The following is a 26,624-nucleotide window of genomic DNA, read 5'->3' on the forward strand; positions in this document are numbered from 1 at the left end:
GTTTTTTTGTCGTGTGTATAAATCAGCCTCTCTCTCTCTCTCCCTCCCTCTGTCCATCTCTCGCTGTCCCCTGGTCGGTTTCTTTCTGCCTGCTGTGTGACTGTTCCCACCCAGCCCTCCTATCTTTCATGCTGTCGTCCTAACATTCCCCTTCCCTCCACTTTGTCGCCGTCCTCCTCTTCCTCTCTGAACTTGGATTCCCCGTGCATAAATCCCGTTGATGTGTCTTTCGCCGGGTAACGTTACAACAGCGCTGTTGATCCACTCTCTCTACTGCAGAGGGAATGAATCGTTAACACCTTCTCCTCCACAAATCCTAATCAGTATAGTCATCATCATATCTCTCTTCTGTCATCTTTTCCACTGAGTGTATACATTTCTCTTCGTATCTCCGCGTCTGTGCTGTGTACAATCTCTTTATTTCTCTTATGTATTGCTCCACAGCTACCCTATAGTCTATAGAGCAGTGGTTCTCAACCTTTTCTGGATGAGAGCTCACTTGAAAATCTCAAAAGCGTTCGCGGCCTGCCCATCTGACCACTTCTCAACACAAGACTGGTCAGATGGGTTGGCTGCGTGAATTCTCGGAAATTATTATGTTCCGGCTCGGATCAATGCCACTAGCGTAGCATACGTAGTTCCTATTTATCGCTATCACAATGAAAACACCTTTTCAAGATTTTAAAGCCAAAAATACAATTACTTTTTTTTTTTTTTTTACATAAATCTTTAATACAATTTTTATATTATCAATAAAATCATAATGTTTTGTCGATTATTTGAAGAATTTGAAGAATAGTCTGAAGAATAGTATATCTTTTTGTGAGAGAGAGAGCACATAGTGGGAAACCCAGCGGAGAATCCGAGAGCATGTCTTACAGAAGTGAGAAATACTCAAAAGTAGGTCAGACGGTTTTCCCTTCAGTCAGTCCCAATGTTTCAAAACCCATATTTGATTCCTCTTTCCTTTCCTGAATGGCAAATGTGATCCTTAGGTAGCAAACGGTTGCATCCGGTAAATTTTAACCTGAGTAATAAATCTGACTTGTTGGGGAATTTGCACAAACATAAATGGTCGTGCACCATTCCTGTGAAGAAGAGAGAAAAAAAAAGAATATCTGCTCATAAAATAAATACTGCTTAATGTCACATTTTTATTGAAGCCACATGTTACACCGCAAAGGTCTCCACGGTAACTGAAATGTTTTTATATTGCATAAAACACCCAATAATATCACTGTGTGTGTGTGTGTGTGTGTGGTGTGTGTGTGTGTGTGTGTGTGTGTGTGTGTGTGTGTGTGTGTGTGTGAGGGTGTGTGTGTGTGTGTGTGTGTGTGTGTGTGTGTGACGCTGCTACGATTTCTACAAGATACGTATATGTGTGGGACTGTTCATGCCAAAACATCTGCAAAAACAGTCAAGGTGCAGTTTTGAAATCATAATAATGTGGGATTATAGCTTAATAAGCTCACAGCAAATGTTTTCATTGACCCTGAATGTGTTCTCGGTGGAACATAAATGATTTGCTTTGAGCTTGGTATTTTAAACCACTCCAGATTGCTGCGTCACTCCGGTGTCTCGCTGCCCAACTCACAGACAGTGCTGAATAATTACGTTGTCACTTTCCCACACGATGACTGACTTTCACTCGAGATATGGAAATTAAAATTGGAATCATCCGCCTCATTTCACTGCCCAGAATTAGCGGAGTGGAGTTGAAGTCAAGTGCTGTACGCTTTGCCTAAATCATCACAGAGCCCACTCCAAATTAAACAGTTTTACCCAAAACTGTTTCTCCCTCCTTCAAGAGGTTAAAGTGTTTGCCCACTGCAGGTGTCTTGCTCAGCCCAAGACTAAAAATGACCCTTTCACGGTGCTACCTCGGCCTCCCTGATGGTGCGTAAAGTGCCTCTGTAAAGTTGCAGGCGAGCCACAGCTGAGTCGTTCCTTCCTTTCCTCAGAAACGGCACCGAGCAGCAGTAAGTCCGCCCGCAGTGCCGGCGGCTGGAGTGGAAAGAGCGACCAGAGTTTGGTCAGCTGCTGCTGAGATGTCAGGAACTTCACAGGAAACGTATTTTTTGCGGTCAGCAGAGTTCAGACGACAGTGTGAGTGGTGATGGCTGCCGGGAGTGGTTCTGTTGGCTGCAGATGGACCGTTGTGCTCCACTGTTGTTCAGGTGGCGTGTGCGCTATCATCAGGTCATGACCCCCGTCTCCAGAGACATGTCTGATGAGATGATCATTATAATGGAAAGGAGAGGTCGCACAACTTGTAGTCCCGATGCCAAAAAAACTTTTTATTTACCAACGTTTCGACAAACGGAGTTGCCGTCTTCAGGGTAGAAGGCAACTCCGTTTGTCGAAACGTTGGTAAAGTTTATCTCCCGTGCTCAGCACCTCCCTACTCTTGGTGTAGGGCACGCTTGCTCCTACCCTCTTTGTTTGCTTTGATGAGATGATCACAGCATCCGCTATATTTCTATTGTCGTATCGATATTTCCCTCAACGGCAGCATAAAAAGTGGCATAATCGGATCACAATCAGGGCAGAGTGAAGGGATCCGCCCACAGTGCACACACAGAGTTGTGCTGGGCTGAGTCAGAGACAAGTCATTGCAGCCTGAGGTCCAGCACTGGAAGCAGATAGCCTACTAACTAAGGCCTTTTCTGCTGACATAGCCACTAGACTGTGACAGCAGCGGGCCAGAGGAGGAGGCAGCAGCCAAGTCCAGCGCTCTGAACCCTCTCCCCTCAGGAAGGAAGCCCGTGTTTTGATGGATCCAAAGACAGGCTTCCTCCTCCTCCTCCTCCAGCGCTGAACTCTGAAGTCCTGCTCTCAGGGAGACATCCAGGGTGTATTTGAAATGGAGTGGTCTCTGACAGACGTGCCCCGCTTGCTCTCTCTGCTTATTTGTACAGTAACTAGTGTGATTTCTCTTTTTTTTGTTGTAATGACACTTTGGTTATCCCTCTGTGTCTTTCACGCGTTGCTGGGATTTGCATCTATATATACACGTTTCTGAAAGTGATTGCCGTGACACCAGTCCAGGGGTTGCCGCAGAATACTTTGTTCATTTTTGGAATTTACCAATCACACTTCAGTTTAAAAACTTAGACCCCTACAGTATACTATAATGGGCACTGTACTTGGTGCCTTCTTTTTCAATCTACACCAAATATCATTGCCAATTATCTTTGGTAAATACCCCCCCCCCCCAAGAATAGGGATTCTGGGATGAAGTTACGGTACTGAGGTACTTTTAATGTGTCCTCCCCATGCAGCAAGTTGTGGAACAGTTCAAAATATATCAGTTTGCCAACATGCAGTATATCAGTTTGGGGGGTTGGTTCCTTGACGTGAAGATGTTTGAGAGGCCTTCATGGTTTAGTGTTTTGCCGTTGGCATCATGTGATGTCATGGCACTGATGAGTCATGAAGTGCCTGATTAGAGGCATCAGGGACTGTGTGCCTGCTGTGTGTGACAGGTCTCCTGTGACATCAGCCTTTCCTCCGGGAGGCTGCAGAAATGGAGGTCTGTCTGAATCTATGCAAGCTTGGCACCTTCCCCAATGTGTGTGTGTGTGTGTGTGTGTGTGTGTGTGTGTGTGTGTGTGTGTGTGTGTGTGTGTGTGTGTGTGTGTGTGTGTGTGTGTGTGTGTGTGTGTGTGTGTGTGTGTGTGTGTGTGTGTGTGTGTGTGTGTGTGCACGTGCGTGTGTGCACGTGCGTGCGTGCGTCTGGAAAGTAACTAAGTAGTAACTTTAGTACTACACTAAAATTTCATGGTAGTTTTGAGTATTTCCATTTTCTTGATGCTCTTATACTCTACTCCACTACATCTCAAAGGCATGTTGTACTTTTCACGCAATTACAATTATTTAAAAACTTTGGTTACAATAGTTCCGTTGCAGATTAATATAATAATTACTAATACAGAACCTTATCCAATTAAGTAAGCACTAGTCTATATTCATACTTCGGCTATCCGAAAATCCAGATCCACAAGCATGCAACATTGCGATTACGATGCAATGCATTGTGAGCTTTTATAGATCTACTATTTTAAAAAAAAGAAAAGAAAATTTAAACATTTGTAAAAGAAAAAAGAAAAATAAATTGAACGCTGGACTTTTACTTGTGGGACTACTACTATTTGGACTCCAGTGAAAGTGTTGAGTACTCCTTCCACCACGCCTGTCTGTGTGTGTTCCCTCTCCGCGCCGTGACATCACCGCCACGCTCGTGTCTCGGTTCCCTACTAGAATGCGACGACGGCACACGCTGACCACAGCGGCGCCAGTTTGCGGCGGATCGTTTTCATGTCACGTTCATATAAATGAGTGGTCTGACTCCACTCTGTGCCACTGAACCCCAGGCAGTCCACCCGTGGTTTAACTTACTCAGTTACCCCAGAATCCCCCCCCCCCCCCCCCCCCCCCCGCCTCATGTGAGCCATACCCTCACATGAAAAATACACATCTCATTTCAGTGACAACCAATCACTCTGTGTGAGGCTGCATGTGTTATGTGCGTGTGCGTCGCTGAGCATTTCTCCAGATGTGGATCGAGTGTGTGGTCATCGTTGGCATGTGTGTGATTGATGTGCCTATGTCTATTATTTGTTTGCGTGTGCATGGGTGTACATATGCATGCCTGTGCGTGTGTGTGTGTGTGTGTGTGTGTCAGTGTGTGTGTGTGTGTGTATGTATGTTTTTCCCTCCTGTATCTTACAGTATATGTGTGCTTGCATGTCAGGTGTGCATATACACTATCACCCTGCATGCATTCATGCACACACGGGTGCACAGGTGCACGTGTGCGTGTGTGCACGTGCGTGCGTGCGTGTCCAGGCATGTGCGCGGTCCGAAGCCCCCCGGCCGGTCAATGCAGCCAGTGTTGCAGTGTTTCAGCACAGCGGCCTCATTCATGGAGCTCCGGCCTCCTCTCTTCTGTAGCAGTTTGTGTAAACACTCACACAGCTATAAGCCGGCCCGCTGGGAGCGGAAGTGTGACTTTCTCTGTTGACGGATGGGAAGGAAACGAGCAGAGTAGCGTCGTTGGTCTTGGCTCATCTGCTCCCGGCCCTCTGGTCACACACACACGCACACAAAGCGCACGGTTGGTGTTGGCTCGACCCGGACGCCCCCGGTTGCTCACCGGAACGAGAGTGCACGAGCGAGAGAGAGCGGGAGATATGGAGAGAGATTGATAGACTGCGGACGGCACAGAGCACACTGTGCTGAAACACGACACCGGTGGGAAAGGTATTTGGTAGGTGGTTGCGAGGGGCCCCGGGTATGCGCTGCACAAATAGGGTCAGAGGTTGAGTCAGACAGAATTTCCCCTTCACATCGTGTGTGCTTGCGGGGGCCTTCTGCTGTGTTTCCGCTGGCCACTCTGCACTGGTCATGTACAGTACGCTGGAAAATATCAACTGTGTTTAAGATGAAAACGTTTTATCATGGGCTCCTATACCCAGGATTCAAAGCCACACGTGAGACCACATTGCTAACTATATATACCACTCAGTCAAGAGAGGCAATCCTCGCCTGGCCATGCGGGAGAGATGGGCTCATGAGCTTCGGGCAGAGCTACTTGTCACTACGGGGTTTGGAGGGGAAGACTCATGCACTGGTTATATGTATTAACATACTCTACCGTACAGATGCACTAGACTAGTTCTATTCATATTGTATTAAGACACTTAACCGTACCCTACAGATTGGTTAAAACACAGAGGGTGCACAGATGGAACACCAATTGACCTGGTTAGGATCCATTCGGTTTCATTTGTACACACTTGTTGTACACATTTGTTACACTGAGGATTTGACTGTGTAGCCATTATTTTATTACAGTATCTAAATGTTAAAGACGTACACTACAAATGTAGTGTACGTCTTTAACATTTAGATACTGTAATAAAATAATTAAAGAGATAATGACTATCATTTGATAGTCATCTTTCCCATTAAAGTTCTCCAACAAGTCGAAAGTACTGCACAACACATTATCTCTCTCTCTCTCTCTCTCTCTCTCTCTCTCTCTCTCTCTCTCTCTCTCTCTCTCTCTCTCTCTCTCTCTCTCTCATTCACTCTCTCATTCATTAATTTTCGTTCAGATCTCTCTTCGCAGCCCCTCCTTGTCCGTCCCCCTCCATCTGTCTCTATGGGAGGCTGTGGTTGTATACTCTCTTTAAACAAACCACGGTGGCTCGCTAATCCTGGGCTTCTGCCTAACGTTACAGCCATCAATTTAAGGCTCCAGGCCTCCTAATACACCGTGGTGTGGGCCGCTTGTCAAACACGTTGCCGCCGCACACATGGTTTCCAGTATTACGTTGTGTGTAGGTCGCCGCTGTCGGGCAGAAACCTTGTACCTCCGTCTTTCAACCTCTCATGTGGTCCTAATTTAATGCCCTATATACTAAGTCATACTAACTACTGTCTGTCTGTCTGTCTGTCTGTCTGTCTGTCTGTCTGTCTGTCTGTCTGTCTGTCTGTCTGTCTGTCTGTCTGTCTGTCTGTCTGTCTGTAATCCACGTAACTCAGGAACCGATCGCCCCACCGACTTCAAATTCGACACACACGTGCCACACCACCACAGGGGGTGCAGTGCCCGCACTGCCCAGTGTCGAGTCAACCCACGGTTGTCCAAAACCGCCCCAAAAAGGCCTCTGCCCGGGCTCTGGACAGGGCCCCTGCCCAGGATCCATACTGTATATGGAGCTGGCCTGTTCTAACATCATTCTGACGTCTGCATAGACTCCATATTTAGGCATGCCTGACAAAGAACTCCATATATTGGCATAAAAGGGACACAGACATAATATCTGGGTGGGGCATGCATTTCCAACTTGCATCGTTCCGAGTAGGCCAGTGCCCAACGGACACTGCTGTAGTAGATATTGAAGCAATGAAAACTGAAAAGTATTAGCAAGAGCTTGTGACTAAATAATATCTACATTGGATTTGGAAATCTTTTCCATTACCTGACAAGTAAGCTAGTCTCTCGAGACAGACTGTTGACTTTTTCCTTTTATTTTTTGACGATGTATTCTCAGATTGCCTGACACGTAACGGTTTTGGACATACAAGGTTTCCACCTGTGTGTGTGTGTGTGTGTGTGTGTGTGTGTGTGTGTTTGCGTGTGCATGCGCTCGCTCGCTCGTGCATGTGTTACACAGGGCTCACGATTAGCCCAGCGGCTGTCAGACATGCGGCTACACACACATGGCTGTCAGTGCTAAGTGTGTCACCCAGTCCTACTGTGTAAGCTCCTGTCAAACATGCACTTCCCCACACATGGTTCTGAGTAGTGTGTGAGGGCTGTTTGGGCTACTGCTACTGTGCACAGCGGCTGTGTATCAGACACAGAGCACATGTGGAGTGTGTGTGTGTGTGTGTGTGTGTGTGTGTGTGTGTGTGTACACTTGCATTGCTGTACCTGTGAGGGCCACATGTCCCCACAAGTTTAGTAGAATTAAACATTGTGAGGAGGACCATTTTCATGGTTGTTTTATGGTTACAAACGATTTCCGATATTTAGAGGTTTAGGGGTTTAGTTTGGAGTTATGTCTCATTTGCACTTACAGTAATTGTGTGCTTGTAGAGCAGTTATTTTTGGCTCTAGGGTTAAATATGCCTAGGGTAAAAATGTCATTCATAAATTCATAAAATCAACATCCTATAAGTTTAATAAGACAAACGTGTGTGTGTGAGAGAGAGTGTGTGTGTGTGTGTGTGTGTGTGTGTGTGTGTGTGTGTGTGTGTGTGTGTGTGTGTGTGTGTGTGTGTGTGTGTGTGTGTGTGTGTGTGTGTGTGTGTGTGTGTGTGTGACTATGTGTGTGTGACTATGTGTGTGTGTTTGCATGTGTGCGCACGCACGTATGTGTGTATGTACGTACGTGTGAGTGTGCGCGTGCGTGCGTATTTGTAAAAGGCTCTGCGTATAAGGTTATTATCACAACTGCTTTATTGGCAACGTAAACGGAGTCAAAACAGCATCTTTATGTGTCTGAAATTGGTGTTTTCATGTCTGCCAGGGAATTTATCATGTGAAGCTACACTTTAAAATATCTCACCAGCTGTAGCTACATCGTTTCTCTTGCTTTCACTCTCACCCATCTTTTTCTATCTATCTATCTATCTATCTATCTATCTATCTATCTATCTATCTATCTATCTATCTATCTATCTATCTATCTATCTATCTATCTATCTATCTATCTATCTATCTATCTATCTATCTATCTATCTATCTATCTATCTATCTATCTATCCCTCTCTCTCTCTCTCTCTCTCTCTCTCTCTCTCTCTCTCTCTCTCTCTCTCTCTCTCTCTCTCTCTCTCTCTCTCTCTCTCTCTCTCTCTCTCTCTCTCTCTCTCTCTCTCTCTCTCATATCCGCGCTCAGAAACAGAAGTCATGGCTCCCTCCCTCTCTCTCTCTCTCCCCTCCTGTATGTTTTTCAGACGTCATCTCTCATACTCACTACAACCCGTACTTCAGGCGGCTGACGTTCGACGTTTCCTCCATGGAGAAGAATGCCAGCAACCTGGTGAAGGCCGAGCTCCGGGTCTTCCGGCTCCAGAACCCCAAGGCCCGTGTGTCTGAGCAGCGCATTGAGCTCTACCAGGTATACACCAGTTAACGTGTGGTTCATTGTGTCCACAGCCATATAGCTGAGAGAGTTGTGACATTGAGGGGTCAGAAAACAGCGCTGTCCATGCAGCCCTGGAGTGTGACGAGCCGGAGTTGGAAATTCATTGTTTCCAACGAGGGCGGAGCAAATATCAGCAATTTTAGGCACGTGTGCAACATGACAACTGTTTTACAGTATTGCACAGCGACAACAACTAAAGTCTCTGTAATGTTTATGTTGTACTATTACTAAAAAATAAAGGAATTTAAGATCATTAAAGCTGGGCTGTTACCTGAGTCCAGGTGCATTCTGCCAACTTCCGGTCCAGGACTCTTCGCCTAGCACTTTGCCATGAAGTCTATGTAGAAGAGCTGTCGTATTTCAATGGCTCTTGAGCTGGTATACCAGGTAAACACCAGTTAACATGTGGTTCATTGAGCTGGTATACCAGGTAAACACCAGTTAACATGTAGTTCATTGAGCTGGTATACCAGGTATACTATACACCAGTTAACATGTGGTTCATTGTGGCTGAGCAGCAGTGGTGGAAAGCAACATTTAGTACATTTACTTAAGTAGTACAGTGCTGTAGCAGCGCATTGAGTTTAACCAGCTACATGTGGTTCATTTTAGCTACACTCAAAGCATGGGCGGAGCTTGAGGGGGTTCAGGCCCTGGCAAAAAAAATAAAAAATAAAAAAATGTCTTTTAACTTCAATTCTGGCTTCTGACTGTAGTTTGTAATCATCTCTCTTATCATGATATGATGACTCGCTGTATGGCTGTAGTGCATGTGTGTATGTGTGTGAGCTGCTGTACTACCTAAATAAAGAAATAAAAAATCGCTGTCGTTGGCCAGGCAGTCGCACCCCCAGGCGTCAAGTTCAAGCTCCGCCTATGACTCAAAGTTGCCTACCACCAGGTTGCCATATCCACTTGGAATGGGATCTGAAAAATCGAATGTGTATATGTCTTGATCACGTGACCCCAGAGTTTTAGATAAAGTTTATTGGTGTAGTATAGCCAATGGTGTGTTTTGAAATAAACGCATGGGCCTATAAGTTGAGTCAATAGGCAAAGACAGTGGGCTGTTATAGCGCCACCCTGTGGGCCGTTATAGCGACACCATGAGAAGATGTGAAACATTTGTGACGGAGGTTCTTCCTTGGCTTACAGTTGGAAGGTGCGTGCAAAGTTTCCCAGCAATCGGGTGATGCATTCATGTGTGGCATTTTGTGCAAAACAGCCATGCACCCCCACTGAGAAATGTGACAGATACGTCTTGTTCACCTGACTACAGAGATAATGTACTAGTACGTACTACGATTTGCGTAGGTTTGGACAATATATGTAGGAGTTGTAGCAGAAAATGTGTTTCCTAAAAATCTGTGTCATGGTGGCGCTATAACTGGCCGATTTGGAAAATAACTGGGAGATTCTTTCTTACAATTCTTCGACTACTGGGAATGTGCGTGCAAGTCTCCTGTCGTTCGGTCCAGCTGTGCTTGTAGCATGTCGTGCAAAACAAGTCCATCCATCAAACTTTGTGCAAAACAGGTCCATCCATCAACCTTTGAACGCCAATCGTAGTCATTTGGAATTGAATGCGAAACATCTGATAGATATATCTTGGTCACATGACTACAGACAGAGATAAAGTGTACCAATTTGGGTGAAGTTCCGTGATGATCCAATTAACCCAAGGGAAAATATTTTCTCGGCCAAGCCTCGTGAGCCTGGCGGACACAGGGGGCTTGTTTCCATTGTGGTTCTCAAACCTTTTAGTATCTAACCGGTTTACTATCTAATAGCACAACACGGACGGAGTACAAATGGACCCTTATGGGTCCATTTGGTTCCGTTTGTATACACTCAAGAATTACAGGCCGGTAAGGGCCCATTTGGTTCCTATAACTATGTCAATAATTTAGCTGGGGACCCCCTCAAGGACCCCTGGGTGTCACTGCCTCAGCCCATCGCCGTTAGTCCATGATTTGCCTCTGCCCCATTATGTCCTGCTCCTAGTTCCACTCTGCCAATCACCTCTCTTCTTTACTCTGTGGTCAGAAGACTGATTGTCTTTACCCAGACAGTAGCGTCAAGAGGGGTAAAGAAAGCGCCTGGAACAGGCGTCATTTCCATCCACCAGCTGTTTAAAAACCTGGAAGAGACGCCTGGACTAGGCGCTTTATTAATGCCTCTTGACGCTACTGTCTGGATGTACCCATTGCCCTGAATGCTGCCAGTCACCAGTGAGGACCAGCTGAGCCTGGTTTGGGTGCCTGCTGCAGAGGCTGTGTGTGTGCGTGTGTGCGTGCGTGCGTGTATAGTGGATCTTAAGTTAGAGTGACAGGGTCCATGTAAAAGTATTCTGGCTGTGACTAACTTGTGCTGTTGTTATCATGTGTTGTTCGTCAAGTTAATTTGATCCTCATCTCCTGCCTTTGTTTGAGTTTTGAGTTGTTAGCATTAACTCTTGAGTGTAAAAGAATTGTCCATATTTATACTCAATAAATCAGTGGTATAAGTAAATACATGAACACTCATTTACAAATTCTTGAGTTCTATCCATCTATCATGCCTTGTTGCCTTGGCAGAAGTAATTTAAATTGAGGAACATGGTAGTCAATTCTGATGTTGGTAATTGACAACCATGACCAATGGACAACCTTTTTCACATTGCGCTTTGGGAATACCAGACTCTGACTAACTAAGACCTACATTCACATACCTGTTCCCAGGTTCATACCACATAGGCTGAATATTTTGCATATTTGACATGGGACCATACATGTCCACCGCACAGTTCCTTTATGGATCTGGGATTAACCATTAGACGTGGATAAATGAAAAAAAAACAAAGACACACAAATTCAGGCTCGCTGATAAGAGCAATCAAAATGTGGGGCGGCACAGATCAAACCCAGCGCTGTTTGTCAGCGGGAAACAGTGAGGAATGCGGGCCAGTGATTTAGGCCCAGTCATTCCCGGCACAGAGACTGCGGGGGCCGCGCTCGTCCCACCTCTCTGCCTTCCCTCAGGCTCCGCTGCCTCACACGGGGGCTGCCCGGTCCAACTGCACCAGCCAGTTCCCAGGCTGTGTTTACATCCAGACTAGGGGATGACAGGTGGGCTAAACACAGCTCCAAACAGGGGGATTTTCTCATGCAAACACAGTGACTGCAAATGTGCGAGGGGAGGATGGATGTTGCTGGTACAAAGGGGTGCGTTTCTCTTGAGGAGATGGCCCGATAGCGTCCGCCTCGCACACATCCATAAGCGCACACGTCACATTCGGTCTTTCGCATGTACACACCCAAAAATTCACACCTCATCTAAAAATGTCTAAATATTTCGGCTGGCAAGGGGAATTCAGTCCTTCACAGTGATGAATATCCCCAGGATTTCTCCTATTTTTACACTGGAAACGACCGCCAAGACTTTAAAACACTGTGGAGGGCCCCGGGCACCCACGCTGGTCAGAGTGCAGACCTCCACTCTGAACCTCTACTACAATGGCTGAGAAAACAACCGCGTGAAAGTTTCAAAATCTCTGGGCAGATTTCCCTTTCTCTCCGGGTTTGTGTCTGACTTCCCAGGCCCCTAGCAGCAGCAGATCTGGGTAAAGCAACAGGAGTAGTGTTTTACACATTAGTCCGCGATGGGCCAACATAAACACGCGCTTATGAAGGACAGCAGAATAACAGCACTCTGTCCGGCATCTGTTTCCGCTCCCGCTGCTCCTCCCAGACCTGGCCAGTCGATCAGGGGAGGAGCGGATCGCAGTCTGCTATAGACCCGAGGAACTGAACCCATGGGACGGCCTCATGAGATCAGCCCCGCTATTGTGTTCCTCGTTGCCTTTGAGCTGATGTGTCATGGACTACGAGGATTGCTGAGCATGCATGGTGCTTTCTCGCCCCGCAGATCTTGGGACACAAAGACCTCACGTCCCCCACGCAGCGCTACATCGACAGCAAGGTGGTGCGCACGCGCACGGAGGGGGAGTGGCTGTCCTTTGACGTAACAGAGGCAGTCAGCGAATGGTTGAATCATAGAGGTAATTATTGTTATATATGCAGATTGTGACATTCTTTAACAACAGAATATTGCTGATAACAAATGACAACAGAAATCCTTTCATATCTTCAGATGATGGACTAACAGCCCTGACCTGTGTTTCTTCCCACAGACAGAAATAGTGGATTCAAGATTAGCTTGCACTGTCCGTGCTGCACGTTTGTACCCTCCAACAACTACATCATCCCCAACAAGAGCGAGGAGCTGGAGGCACGATTTGCAGGTTATTTCATTAAATATTGATGAATTCACAAATTGAATGTGGTGCAGAAAGAAATACATTACGGGAGTGCTACTGGCGTCTCTGAGACCACCGGTGTGGATCAAAAATCCACGTCCAGGCACTCAAGTTGGATGGTAAAATGCCTTTATTTTATGTGGGCTACAGACATTCAAAAACACCAGCTTGTGCCTTCTTCAGATGTTGGATGTAGCTCACATTTAATAAAGGCCTTATACCTCCAAAATCCACCTGGAATGTCTGGACCTGGATCTTTTAGGCAAATCTGGCATATTTTCTCTCTCTTGAATGTGAAGCAATTGCTCTATATATACAGTATGTTTTTTATCTGAGTAAATGGCATCATTAAGTCATTATTGATGCAAATGATATATCTTTAAGCCTCATATATAAATTATTTTGCTGCACACTCACTCCCTGAACATAGTTGATCTAATAGCTCTGCTATTATACATGACACCATTGTACAACGTGTGTGTACTTTACATTAATAATGATCTTGGAATGTGAATATATCAATAAATCCACATTATTCCACATTGCACGTGGCTTATTGTGTGGGTTGAATGTTGCAGGTATTGACGATAGCTTCGTCCACGGCGGGGACCTAAAGGTGTTTAAGAAGCGGCGCCACAGCGCTCAGGCTCCACACCTGCTCCTCATGCTGCTGCCGTCCTACCGTCTGGAGTCACAGTCACAGTCACAGCACAAGAGCCACCGCTCCAAGAGGGCCCTGGACGCCGCATACTGCTCCAGGTATGGGAGGAGACCACCAACTCCATTTTTGAGGGTTTTATTATTTTTCCTTTGCATAAACCAGTGCTATTGAACACTCTTTACGTCTGTGTGTGTTGGTTAAACGACATGCCGCGGGTTCGGCTCCCGAGCCTGACGGCCTTTGCCGCGTGTCGCTCCCCATCTCTCTCCCCCTTTGCTGTCTAGTTACTGTACCCTATCAATAAAGACAAAACAATATATATATATATATATATACCAATGAAAGGCATTAAAAAACGCGTTGGACAATACCTCTTAACTAGCTGCCTAGCTGGTCCTTAGCTGGCCCGTAGCTTTGGTACCCAGCCTGTGTCCCCACACTGCTCCATCCTACCAGGACTTTCATTGCAGCCACCTGGCATGATTGTAGTTCTTAAAGTTTAAGCACATCTGGTAGGATAGAAAAACCTTTCTTTTTCCAAGTGATCCACATGTTACCTGTGTGTGTCAGAACAGGGGTGTTGTGAATTATCTGCATGCTGTCTGACTGGCAGCCTCTGGTGGACATTTCCCAATCCCTGCATCCACAATGACACAAGTGTTTGCCATCACACCACTCAACTCAATGACCAATCACAGTTTAGGTGTGCCCTATATAAGCCATCACTCACTCCACAGCCCTCACTCAGTCGCCAGCCTTCACACAGGCAACATGCAATGCAGAACCTGCAGCTCTCATTGAGTACCCTACTACACAGTGTGGTTTGGTAACATGACTGTTCAAGATAGTAAACAGTTACAGAGAATTGTGAAGAGAGCTGCCAAAATTATTGGCACTGAATTGCCACAGCTACACTCAATCTATACCACACGCTGTAAGAAAAAGGCAGAAAACATCTTAAAAGATAGCAGTCATCCCGCCCACTCCCTGTTCTATCTCCTCCCATCCAAAAAACGCTACCAGAGCATCTCATCGCACACCACCCGCTTCAGTAATAGTTTTTATGCTCAAGCAATCAGGTTGCTTAACGATGAGATGAAAGCGAGACGTAGGTAGTCATGTACGCAGTTTTTAAACTGTACACTGTTACACTGTATGGTTTTTTGTTGTCTTGTTGTGTTGAATTGATGTTTTTGTGTGTAATAAGGCTAAGAGTGCTCCTGGCACAAGCATTTCATTGTATGTCTGTACTTGTATGGATATGCATGTGACTAATAAACCTGAACCTGAACCTGTACAACACCACTCAACTTCTCTGCAGCTCTAATTGAGTACCCTACAACACCACTCACTTCTCTGCAGCTGTGCGTCCTTGATCAATAAAGCATGGCTCACTGAAGACAATAAACGACTATTCTGTTGAAATATACCTTGGTGTCACATATACTCTCTCTGACCGGAGAAACTTGGGGATCAGTTCACATCCAACAAACTAACCAGCAGAGAATATTTATTATGGGGAGTGGGATGTTTACAAGTGTAAAGACATGTCACACACTGTTGTAATCATAGAGTAATACAAGGATAGAGACCGAACCGGAGCGTTAGCCCCACCCCCCGCTATTCATTTCAATAGAAATTGTTTGCCCTCATGAGTGCCATGAGTGCCCTCATGCATTAGAAGGACAATATCAGTTCTTGTCTAAGGCCTTGATTGGCTTTAAAAAAAAATACAAAGCGGTTGTCTAATGACAATATCAGCCATCAGAACCAATCATTTTAAAGGATTGGGTTGTGATGATGATTTTGTGCTGTCATCACGCAGAATACCCAATGACGTTACTCCAACTGACTGGTAGATGACATCCCTATTTTGGGCATGTCATTGTAGGCAGTGTTCAACACACGCTATACGCATGTGTGTACAGCAGAGCAGGGTAGGGTAGGAACGTCATGGAGGTCATGTGTGTACAGCAGAGCAGGGTAGGGTAGGAACGTCATGGAGGTCATGTGTGTACAGCAGAGCAGGGTAGGGTAGGAACGTCATGGAGGTCATGACGTCATGGCTGCCATAATAGCGCCACAGTTTGATATGCCCTGAGGCCACAGTGCATTTCCTCCTCTGACTCTTTCCTGTCAATAAGGTTTTTAAACACCACTGTCTTTTGTTGAGATTCTGAATTCCTATAACTCCTATAAATATAACTCCTATAAATAAGTCCAGTGACTCATGATTAGCACTGAACGTGTGTGAACTTTTAGTTTTTTAACATTTTATTTAATCTTTTTCGTGAAACAACACACAAGACTACAGAGCCCCTAAGTGGCCACAAGACACTAGACAGACAAGTATATTAAATAAATAGTATTTATTTTTCATCAACTTGATATAATTGTTTTATTTGATGGCCTTCCTGCCCTGGCCTTTGGCCTTTGTGCCCTCAAACATACAACACCAAAGGCCTAAAATGATGAAATTATAGGCCTAGTGTACAGATCACACTTCAGGAAACATACTAAATATTAGTTTATTTCAGTGGATCTCAAGCTATTAGTGTCAGCGTCTTCACCCTAATCCAATCCAAGGTCCCTTAAGCCCCCCAACATCACCCCAGTGCCCCCCTATTGCTTCCATTTCAAACATCAATGTCTTGCAGATTTCCCATGATTTCATCTTTTGGAGGCCGTCATAATGGCGATCACCTTCAATTATCCTCACAACGGAGAATCCATGCCGCATTCAATTTAGTCAGAATGACGGGAGAAGACGGAGTAGGCTACAATGATTAAAGTTATTTCTGTGGAAGCTTACTTGACAACTAGCTTGCATCAACCTAAATAAAATATAGCTTAGGCTTATTTGAAAATAATTCATAATAGCCAATCATTTCTTTTCTTTTTTAAGATATTTTTTTGCGGCTTACGCCTTTTATTGGTTTTTTTGAAGGGACAGACAGTAGGCTGACAGGAAACGGGAGAGAGATGGGGGAAGACATGCAGTAAAGGCCGTGTTTTGCTCGGGAGTCGAACCTGCGGCACACTGCGACTGGATTACCAGTCGGGTTCCCAGACGGTTACGCCACCGCCTGGGCAATAGCCAATCATTTCTATTTTGTTCTGTCTGGTTCTGTCTGCCTGTTGATTAATATTCAGTCCGGGAGGCGTGGCGTGGCGTCACCCCGCTAGCCAGCCAAATCTACAAGTGATATATGTTGTAAACTATTTGGCTGGGGGAACGAGCATGATTTGTAGATCAGTTGACTCGCCGTTAGGCTGCATTCGATGATTGAGGTCAACTGTAGGCCATCTCGTCCACGCCATTTAGTGCTCTCTGTACTGCCTGCCCCCAACAGACCCTTTTTTACACTGATCTCATAAATGGCCTCTGTGGAATGCAAATTATGGAAATCTGTCACAGTGACAGGGAACTTTAATCCAATGTACAGTATGCACAACACATACGTCGGGCAGAAACTTCTCCGTATCTCCGTAGTTATTTTTTGTGTGGGGTTTATTTCATAAATGAATGCCCTACTCCTACTTGATCATTCTACACCGTCACACAAAAGCATCAAAAGCAGTAGAACAACAAGCTTCGTGACGCGTTTTGAGCTTATCTGCTACGTTTCAATCCTGTAAAGTACGTTTTGGAGATGAGTTTTGGACGATATACAGTAGGCCTACACTTTATTTTAACCAGTATTGGGCAAAACGTGCCCAATACTACATATTGCTTGTCACTACTTCCATCAGTGGTTAATTACTTTAGCCTACTTCCTGAAATAAGCAATTTATGTAAACGTATTAAAGTACGTTTTGCTACTTGTTATGATACTGAACTTAATTTGTGGTAAGCGATGTTTCAACACGTGCCTGTGGGTGCCAGGCCCAGGCACCTATAGATTTGTAACGGTAATGTTATTGCTCATTACCAAAACATAGAGTAACCCTAGATTATCACCAGTAAGACGCCTGAGGGCGAGAAGCGACCTCACCCTTTAGGGCGAGGTCGCACTGGCCAAGTGGCCATATATGTATCTTGAGTATACAGGGTGCGAAGAGGTCAGATCAACATATGGAATGTCAGAACAGGTCAGCTCCATATATGGAGATCTAAGTGTGGCAGCGGGGGCAGTGTTTTGAATGTACAGGGTTTGATGAGGGCCCAGGTAGTGCCGGGCCTTAATTTTCGGGCCTGTTGACTCTAGTTTTTGCCAGGCGCGGCTGCACAAATAACTTTGGGACAGGCCCGTCTAGAGTTTAAGTGGACAGGTAAAGGGAGAGGAAGGATGGATGGGGAAGGATCACATTCCCGTACATGGGCTTAATATTCCTGATGATGTCATAGTGATGTCACGTGACCTACAGTAGGTACGATATATGAGGGCTTTCCCCACGTGACGTGACGTGACGTGACACAAAACGCAAGGTTTCACGAAGGTCGCAGATAACTTTCCACATACAACCCACATCATCTCCTCCATTTTCATTTATTTTGTATAATTGTTTTGGAGAAAGAAAAAGAAAAGGAGCGCCCTCATGCATTAGAAGGACAATATCAGTTCTTGTCTAAGGCCTTGATTGGCTTTCTTGAAATACAAAGCGGTTGTCTAACGACAATATCAGCCACCAGAACATCATTTGAAAGGATTGGGGTGTGAGTGATGATGATTTTGTGCTGTCATCATGCAGAATACCCAATGACGTCTTGTTTCTCTGTAGGAATGTCCAGGACAACTGCTGCTTACGCTCACTCCCCTCCTTTGTCTTGTTTCTTTGTAGGAATGTCCAGGACAACTGCTGCTTACGCTCTCTCTACATTGACTTTAAGAAGGACCTAGGCTGGAGGTGGATCCATGAGCCCAAGGGCTACAATGCTAACTTCTGTGCGGGAGCCTGTCCGTATCTGTGGAGCGCTGACACGCAGCATTCCAAGGTGAGAGGTCAGGGGTCAGAGGTTAAACAATCCACAGGGTCTGTGTTAAGAAAGGCCACAGCGGGGCGGTGCAGAACAGAGCAGTAATATTATACCATGTTACTCTGTAAAGAAAATAGCACATATTACATATTTCTCAGGCTATACGTTTGAGAAATGCTTTGCATCGTGACGCATTATGTTGTCGATCGGCTATTTTCAAATGGCCAACATGTGTATAGGGCTGAAGTGGTTTCTGTATTGTTTTGTAATAATAATCAAAATCTACAAAGTGACTAGTATCTAAAGTTCTCAAATAATTGTATTTGGCTCTGAGATGTAGTGGAGTAGAAGTGAAAGTATTGGAAATAGGAAATAATCAAGTAAAGTACAAATACCTAAAGATTTTATTATATAAGTAAATGTAATTAGTTAATACACCACTGCAGATTTGTCTGTTTTCCAGGCTTTGGTTTTACAGTTAAATTGGAAGGTCACATGGGTGCTCGGGTGTCACAGGGGTAAAGTACCTGCTAAGCGGAGTGTACTGTAGACGTTTGAATCCTCAATGGTGCATTTGGTTTGGGCGAATGTCACCTGGGCCACCCCAGCCTGGGTGGCCCAGGTGATAGTCAGCACGCACATATGGCCAGTACATAATTCACTCCATGTTGATCTGATTCACTCCATGTGGATTTGATGAGGGCCCAATGAATTGGGCCCTCATCAAACCCTGTACACTCAAGAGAATGTCCCGCTACCACCCTTAGATCTCCATATATTGTATGGAGCTGACCTGTTCTGACATTCCATATGTTGATCTGGCCTCATCAAGCCCTGTACCCTCAAGACATGCTCCTTATATGGCCAGTACAGAATTCACTCCTATGTTGATCTGACCCCACATGCCAAAGCGCCAGCACTCGACCCAGCAGACTGCCGTCAACGAGGCGGATGCGTGCACGCGAGGTCGCTCGAGGTCACTTCTCGCCCTCAGGCGTCTTACTGGTAGTTTAGTAGTATAGTGTGTGTCACTCCTTTCACACTGTTTCACAAATCACAGGTTAGAACAAAAAATGTCAGTCTTGAGATTTGTATTTTGCTTTAATCCATGGGTTTTTTTATGATTTATTTTGGGGTACAGGTCCTAGGCCTGTACAACACCATCAACCCTGAGGCGTCAGCGTCACCGTGCTGCGTGTCCCAGGACCTGGAGCCCCTCACCATCCTCTATTACATCGGCAAGACTCCTAAAATAGAGCAGCTCTCCAACATGATCGTTAAGTCCTGCAAGTGCAGCTAGGAACTGTTACAAGCCAGCAGAAATGCTCTCATGTCACTCACACACACACACACACACACACACACACACACACACACACAGACACACACAGACACACGCACGCACACAGAGCGCACACACACTCGGACATACATGCAGTCAAATACAAGCTCACTATCACTCGCATGCACTGTAATTCCATTGCTGTCAGGCAGAAACCTTGTATCTCCACAACCTTTCAATGCTTTTTCGTAAATTAATTGGAGAGGAACGGTTTCCACCGCGACAGCGACGGTTTACCGCACAGGCGCGTGATGTGATCACTCCTCCACACACAGGTACAGTACTGCACACATCACTTTAGGTACAGAAGAACACAAGCGCACTGTAAAATCCTGTGAGTGTAAAAAAAAAAAACAGACCTGTCTGAAGTGAGTGGTGCAACAACAGCGCCCCCTGTTGGTACCCTAAACATACGGACAGACATATAGGGACGGACAGACGGACATTGCTGGTTCTAGGAGTGGTTGCACCACTCAAAAATGAGGAATGAGGAATTTAAGCGTTGAGAGTGTTAACTGTGATGGTGGTGAATGTCTACCATCTCAGAGTTGCAATAGACACTCAAGATTTTACAGTGTGTTGGGGGGGGGGGGATATCCATGTAGGAAATAAATAAATGCAATACAACACATTGCGACACAAAAGACACACACAGACAGACACAGGAAGATAGACACACATGCGCACGCACGCACGCACGCACGCACGCACGCACGCACGCACGCACGCACACACACACACACACACACACACACACACACACACACACACACACACACACACACGCACACACACACACACACACACACACACACACACACACACACATGCGCGAAGCAAATGCACACGCATATAGATCAAATGAGACAGATGTGGCTTTTTGTACAGGCATGCCTGTGTTTTTTCGTGTGTGCTTAAAAGACCCTGTCAACAAGCATCACCTCACACACTTGTCACACAAAGACCCGAGAGTTATGGCAAACACTGGAAGTATAGTGATAAGTGTTTATATGTGAAATAAGCCCTGAAAAGAAAGACAACTCCCCCCCAGTTTTAAACATTCAAATCCACGCCATGTCCTCATTTGTACGTTTTTGTCTCTCTTCTTTTTGCATCCTTTGTTATTTTCTACTTTGTCCTGATTTCTAATAATTGTATTGCTATTTAAGATTTATGTTTTGTTTTGTTTTCGTTTTATGGTTGGCACCCAGCAAGTTTCTAATTGTCTAGAAAAGTGGATTAGAGTGAATCTAAGTCAGTCATGTATAAAATAAAAAAGAAGAAAAAAACATCCTGTCCCTTTCAGCAGTTTACAGTTGTGTACGTTTTTTTTATAAAAGCTTGAAAAATACCCCAGAGGAGAAAGAATAACCATGCCAGTTAGACATTTCTGTGCCATTTAAGTCTCAAAGACATATTTAGAAACATCTGATATGGTGATAGCACACAGTAAAATCCAGAGTTCTCATTTAAATGTGCAGTAAGGGATCTTTTTATTTCATTTTTATGAGTGTTGTAATAGCTCTCATCATTGCTATAGTGTGTTCGGTAACACAGGTCTCCCCATTTATCCAGTTATTTAGTATACCAAATAATACTGGCAGAGGATAAACAAGTAAAACAAAGATAATGAGCAGACACAATTGGAACTGGAGCACTACAGTGTAACGTTCAAGCTGATGAATGGATACACTCTACTGATTGGCTGGAATTGGCAACCCACCTTATTAAAAAGTTGGAGAGAAGAACAAAACAAACTCTATAGCAATGATTACTATCAGAGTATAGAGCTTTCGCCTTTTAACAAAACAACTTACAACATAAAAAATATCACTTACATTGCCGTTAACTCTGAACGTGTAAAACGTGACACATAAGGAGGTCTGGATTTTGCTGTGCAGGCTGTGTTTTTCCCTTCTGGAGCGAATACCCATTGACCGTGTCACTGACATGCAGCGTTGAACAGCCCGATGTGTGTGTCCTTGGATGGCGTTTGGCTCTGTTTACCCTGTGCACTGAGTCTCAACCTGTTGAAAACCCAAAAGGCGGTGATTAATGGAGAACAACTATGTTTTCCACACTTAGGTAAGAGAAGTGATGAACTTCTTTTGAGAAAGGACAAGTTGAGAACATAGTGATGTCATCTCATGCAATCACCACGTCCAGAGATCCAATCGATAGCCAGTGTGTGGAAAGGTTCGGGGACGGAGGAAGGAGAGCGCTGTCTTTTTGCTAAGCGATATGATGACGTTTTGGATAGATATCGCAGACGATTAGTACAACGATGGATTACAGAAGGTGTTGATGAAGAGGGAGATATGAACTTGTTAAAAAACAAACGCTCTTAGAGCCCCCCCCCCCCCCAACACATTGATTTTTCAGCATGTCTGTCAACTCGACATTGCTGTTGGTGCTTTTTGACATCAGTGTTGCTGTCTTCGTGCAAACTTCGGCAAGCTTTTGCATAATCTGCAAGCCTTTCACAAAGTGTAAAGCTGTCTTTCAGTCATCGGTTTTTGTCCCTTTATTAAAAAAATTAATTGCACTGAGGCTATTTTAATTCTACTTTTTCGTACATTATGTTTTTCTCGTTTGGTCACATGTCCCCCACCCTTACCAAATAAGGAGTATTGACGTAGGTGGCATGATCCCGCCCCCCTTTTGGCCACTAGCACCAGTGGACTTCCTGAATATCAGGGAGGAGAACAAGGCACCAACGTTGTTGTCATGATAGAACTGTTTTTTATGTTGTTGATGTTGTTTTTTTTTCTTTCTGTTGTTATGATGATGATATTGTTGACCCACTACGGTGTATCGTAACGCAACATTGTTGTGGTGCTCTAGTGGTAAATAAATTATTTAAGTTACAAGGGACCACTGTTGTATGTCTTTTTTTGTACCATGTTTAAATTGTGTTGCGTTACCTAATACCGCTGGTAGATTATAATACTGTTTTCTAATGCATTCCTCGTGTCTTCAAAAGAAACAGCGCTCAAGCTGCACTTTGATCCCTCGCTAATGTCTCCTACACTTTTTCTTTTCTTTCTTTCTTTTTTGCCCGCTGTGGAAAGCCACAAAGACAAATAAGAGGCTCATGTTTCTAGCATTTTGTAATACATTCATGTGTCATAATATGATATTCCATCAAAGGGGAAAACGAGGGATACACAGAGTGTCGAGAGATTCAAAGGGAGTCTGCAGCGTGTAAGATGGGAGAGGAGGGGCTGTCCATCAGTGCATGGAAGAGGACAAGAGGAATTGTAAACTTGTATTTAGGCTATTTTCAGCATGTATACACCATTGTACGGGAAAGTATAATTGTGGTGTATAAAATAGTACTGCTGGGCGGCATTAAAGCGGGTTTTGCGAGTTTTCTTCTTGTCAGTTGGAGCTCTGGAATGAGGCTTTCCATTGCTCTGTGTGAAGGATTAGGCCTGCACGGTGGACCGGTGATAAATAAAGACCGTGTGGTCTCGGGACCCTGGGTGGCGGTTCCTCCTCGCCGGGGGGGGGAGCAATGCTGGAAGACCAGCAGAGAGCCTGGCACTGGCCTTGAGTCACGATCCGCGGACGGACCTCCGCGGAAAATAGGTTTCGACATCTCAGCTGGAAGCAATCGAGCTGTGTCATCATCAGCGTCATCTGGGCCCTCTCAGCCGCGGGTCGTCTGTGATGATCGCGGCGAGCAAGGCTGTGCAATCAGGGTCGCAGCCCCACGACACGGCTCCCTGAAAAACAAATGCCATTACATCTTTGTTGTTCCTCTGACGTCGTATGGACTGCTAAGTGGTGGATCCTCCCTGTGTATATACAAACAAACAGAAAAAGAACAATGGCCATCCTCGCTTTATTTAACCATTAAACGTCTAGACTTATAGTATATGGGGCGCCGGTGGCTCAGGGGTAGAGTGGCTGGATAGTAACCGCAAGGTTACTATCTACACTAACTCCCCCAGAGTTAGTGTCGAAGTGTCCTTGAGCAAGACACTGGACCCCTAATTGCTCCTGATGTGCTGGTTGGTGCCTTGCATGGTTTCCGCCGCCATCGGTGTATGAATGTGTGTGTGAATGGGTGAATTGATGCACAATTTATGTAAAGCGCCTTGGATAAAGGCGCTATATTTACCGTTTACCATTTTATAGTAAACAGGACCTGACATGGCTCTGTACTTTGACTACGTTTTCTCATCTACACCAAATCTCTATACTCACAAAGCTTGTAGATCAGATATTTTGGGTCAAATGTGCCCTCAGGATCGGTGGACGCTGGGGTTCAAGTGGTTAAGTGATACAGATCGAGGCCACACAGTTGAAGAAATAAGTGTCTCAGCAGCAGATGTAATGATGTCACAGGTTGCCACGCTGTGAGAAGCAGTGAACTATATCAAGCTGTTCCTCCCCTAGGTCTCAGCCCACTTAATATCAGAGGAGGCAACATGGCATCTTAATTGCTTCAAGCATGTCCTCTCAAATTGAAAACAACAAATTGTCCCCTGATATAAACTATGAATTGAGCCAAAAATGGATCATTGGATAATTAGATTATTATGGATTATAGTTAGCAATATGCCTATGCCAGTGCCAATACTATTATGGGGATATTATTTATAACTCACACAGCAGCTCCCACATGGTTTTACAACTCCATAGTTTGGCTGTCTCTGCAGAATGCATTTTTGTTTATTTGCATTTATGAGGCTGCACACAGGCCGTAAACCCGATTTAGTCGACAGACCCTTTAGTTGTACAGTTTGTCAAACAAGCTTTAAGCAAAGTATGTGGACATCTGAAGAAGCACATGCTTTTGTCATAGTAAAAGTCTTAGTAGCAAAATATTCTATCAAAGCACAGTGTTGAAGGAACACACGCACGCACGCACGCATCAGTGGTGGAAAGTAATTAAGTACTTTTACTTAAGTACTGTACTTAAGTACAATTTTGAGGTATTTGTACTTTAAGTACATTTTGATGCCGATACTTTTGTACTTTTACTCAAGTACATTTTCAATTCCGTACTTTTTACTTGTAACGAAGTAGTTCTAAATTGCAGTATTGGTACTTTTACTTAAGTAAAACAATTGAGTACTTTTTCCACCAATGGCACACACACACACACACACACACACACACACTTGTCCTCTCAAAGGTGCACACAGTACTGTCTGAACTAGTGCCCACTCCTCTCAACATTCATGCACAGCACAAGCACACAGCTCTAGCCTGAGAGAGGGAGAGAGAGAGAGAGAGAGAGAGAGAGAGAGAGCATGCAGCAGATGAGAGTGAGGGCTTGGGGTGAAAGGGCCCGGCTCTCGGTCTCCAGGGAGAAAAGCGATTTGGAGCTGTGGTGATTCAGCTGCAGCTGGCAACACACAATAATATGAAATCAGAGAGAGAGAGAGAGGCACTCGCACTGTGACATCAGCACGCAGCAATGCACTGGCTCCCATTAGCAAAGAGAAAAATATCAGAGGCTACTTGTCAGAAATTGTCTAACCACATACATTTGCATATGCGTGTGCTTGTGTTTGTTTGTGTGTGTGTGTGTGTGTGTGTGTGTGTGTGTGTGTGTGTGTGTGTGTGTGTGTGTGTGTGTGTGTGTGTGTGTGTGTGTGTGTGTGTGTCTGTGTGTGTCTGTGTGTGTGTGTGTGTGTGTGTGTGTGTGTGTGTGCGCGCACGCATGTTTTTGTACAGTATGCCACGCGTCTGTGACGCAGTGCAATCCGAGTGAGACACACACACAAAGCGTACATTTTGAACGAAGGCAGACATCAATTCATCTTTGCTTTTCCGTGCATGGTCAGGTTGTTGTTTCTCCGTGAATGTCATGATTCATGTCGTGATGTTACCTCGTAAATACAACGGTTTTACAGGGCGACTTGTCCGGACATTTTGGGGCGACTTCGCCAGAGATTTTAGGGCGACTTCACCGGGCTTTTGGGCGACCGTATACCGGACGGTACGGTACGGGCGCATTCTTCGCGGTTTGGGGCGAGTTGGAATTTGGTATTCGTCCGCTATCCGTGTATATTGTTGTTAATGTTGGACTTGCAGGAAAGCCCCTCGCTGGGATTGTAATCGGGCCATTGCATCACAAACCACAGAGCTGGGTTGAAAACGCAGGGGTAGTGTCGGTGACGTATCGCGGCCGCGGAGCACGGACGTAGTAACTGCACGAAGTGTGCGCTCACAACTTGTTAGCTTTTCAATTGTAATAATAGATGTGTGAGTTCAAGACACAGACAGAGAGAGCTGGAGAGAGAGAGACATGAGCATTAATCTGTGTATATGCATGCAGCCAAAAAGACATTCCTCTGATAGCAATTTGAATGAACTCAATACCGCTTTGGTCTCATTGCCCCCACACACACACACACACACACATACACACACACACACATCACCACCACCACCTCCACTACCACCAACACCACTCTCCATCTCGCGTGGTAGCAGTAATAAGCCCACAGAAGACAGAGTGTTATATTGCGTCTGTAATTACACGGGAAGGCCAGCTCTCTTTTGAGCTCCGGATTAGCAACTCTCTTTTGTGTGCTCGCACAGAAAAGGGGGCACACACACAAAGGCAAGCCAGATTGAAGTATCACACACAATCCCCATGCCGTACAAAGTACCCACGACCCCCCCCCCCCCCCTACCCCTCCTGCCCCCCACACCACCCCTGTCCCTTTCCTCCTTCCCTCTTAAGTTTGACAGGCGTCTTGGAGATATCACGATAGAGAGAGAGA

General features: G+C 45.2%; 1 protein-coding gene across 2 annotated transcripts in view; it reads left to right on the forward strand.

The window, feature by feature from the left end:
* tgfb2 (transforming growth factor, beta 2) overlaps positions 1-22,752 on the forward strand; it is a 34,213-nt gene extending 11,461 nt beyond the window's left edge. For both annotated transcript variants that reach the window (XM_083761526.1, XM_083761525.1), the window contains 6 exons: positions 8,470-8,633; positions 12,567-12,699; positions 12,832-12,942; positions 13,536-13,716; positions 18,401-18,554; positions 19,678-22,752. In XM_083761526.1, coding sequence (XP_083617652.1) covers positions 8,470-8,633; positions 12,567-12,699; positions 12,832-12,942; positions 13,536-13,716; positions 18,401-18,554; positions 19,678-19,836 — 902 coding nt within the window. In that variant the 3' untranslated portion in view covers positions 19,837-22,752. The remainder of the gene's footprint in view (positions 1-8,469; positions 8,634-12,566; positions 12,700-12,831; positions 12,943-13,535; positions 13,717-18,400; positions 18,555-19,677) is intronic.
* Positions 22,753-26,624: the final 3,872 nt, after the last annotated feature.

The sequence above is a fragment of the Protomyctophum parallelum genome (assembly GCF_964188405.1).
Source record: "Protomyctophum parallelum genome assembly, chromosome: 3".
NCBI classification, from domain to species: domain Eukaryota; kingdom Metazoa; phylum Chordata; class Actinopteri; order Myctophiformes; family Myctophidae; genus Protomyctophum; species Protomyctophum parallelum.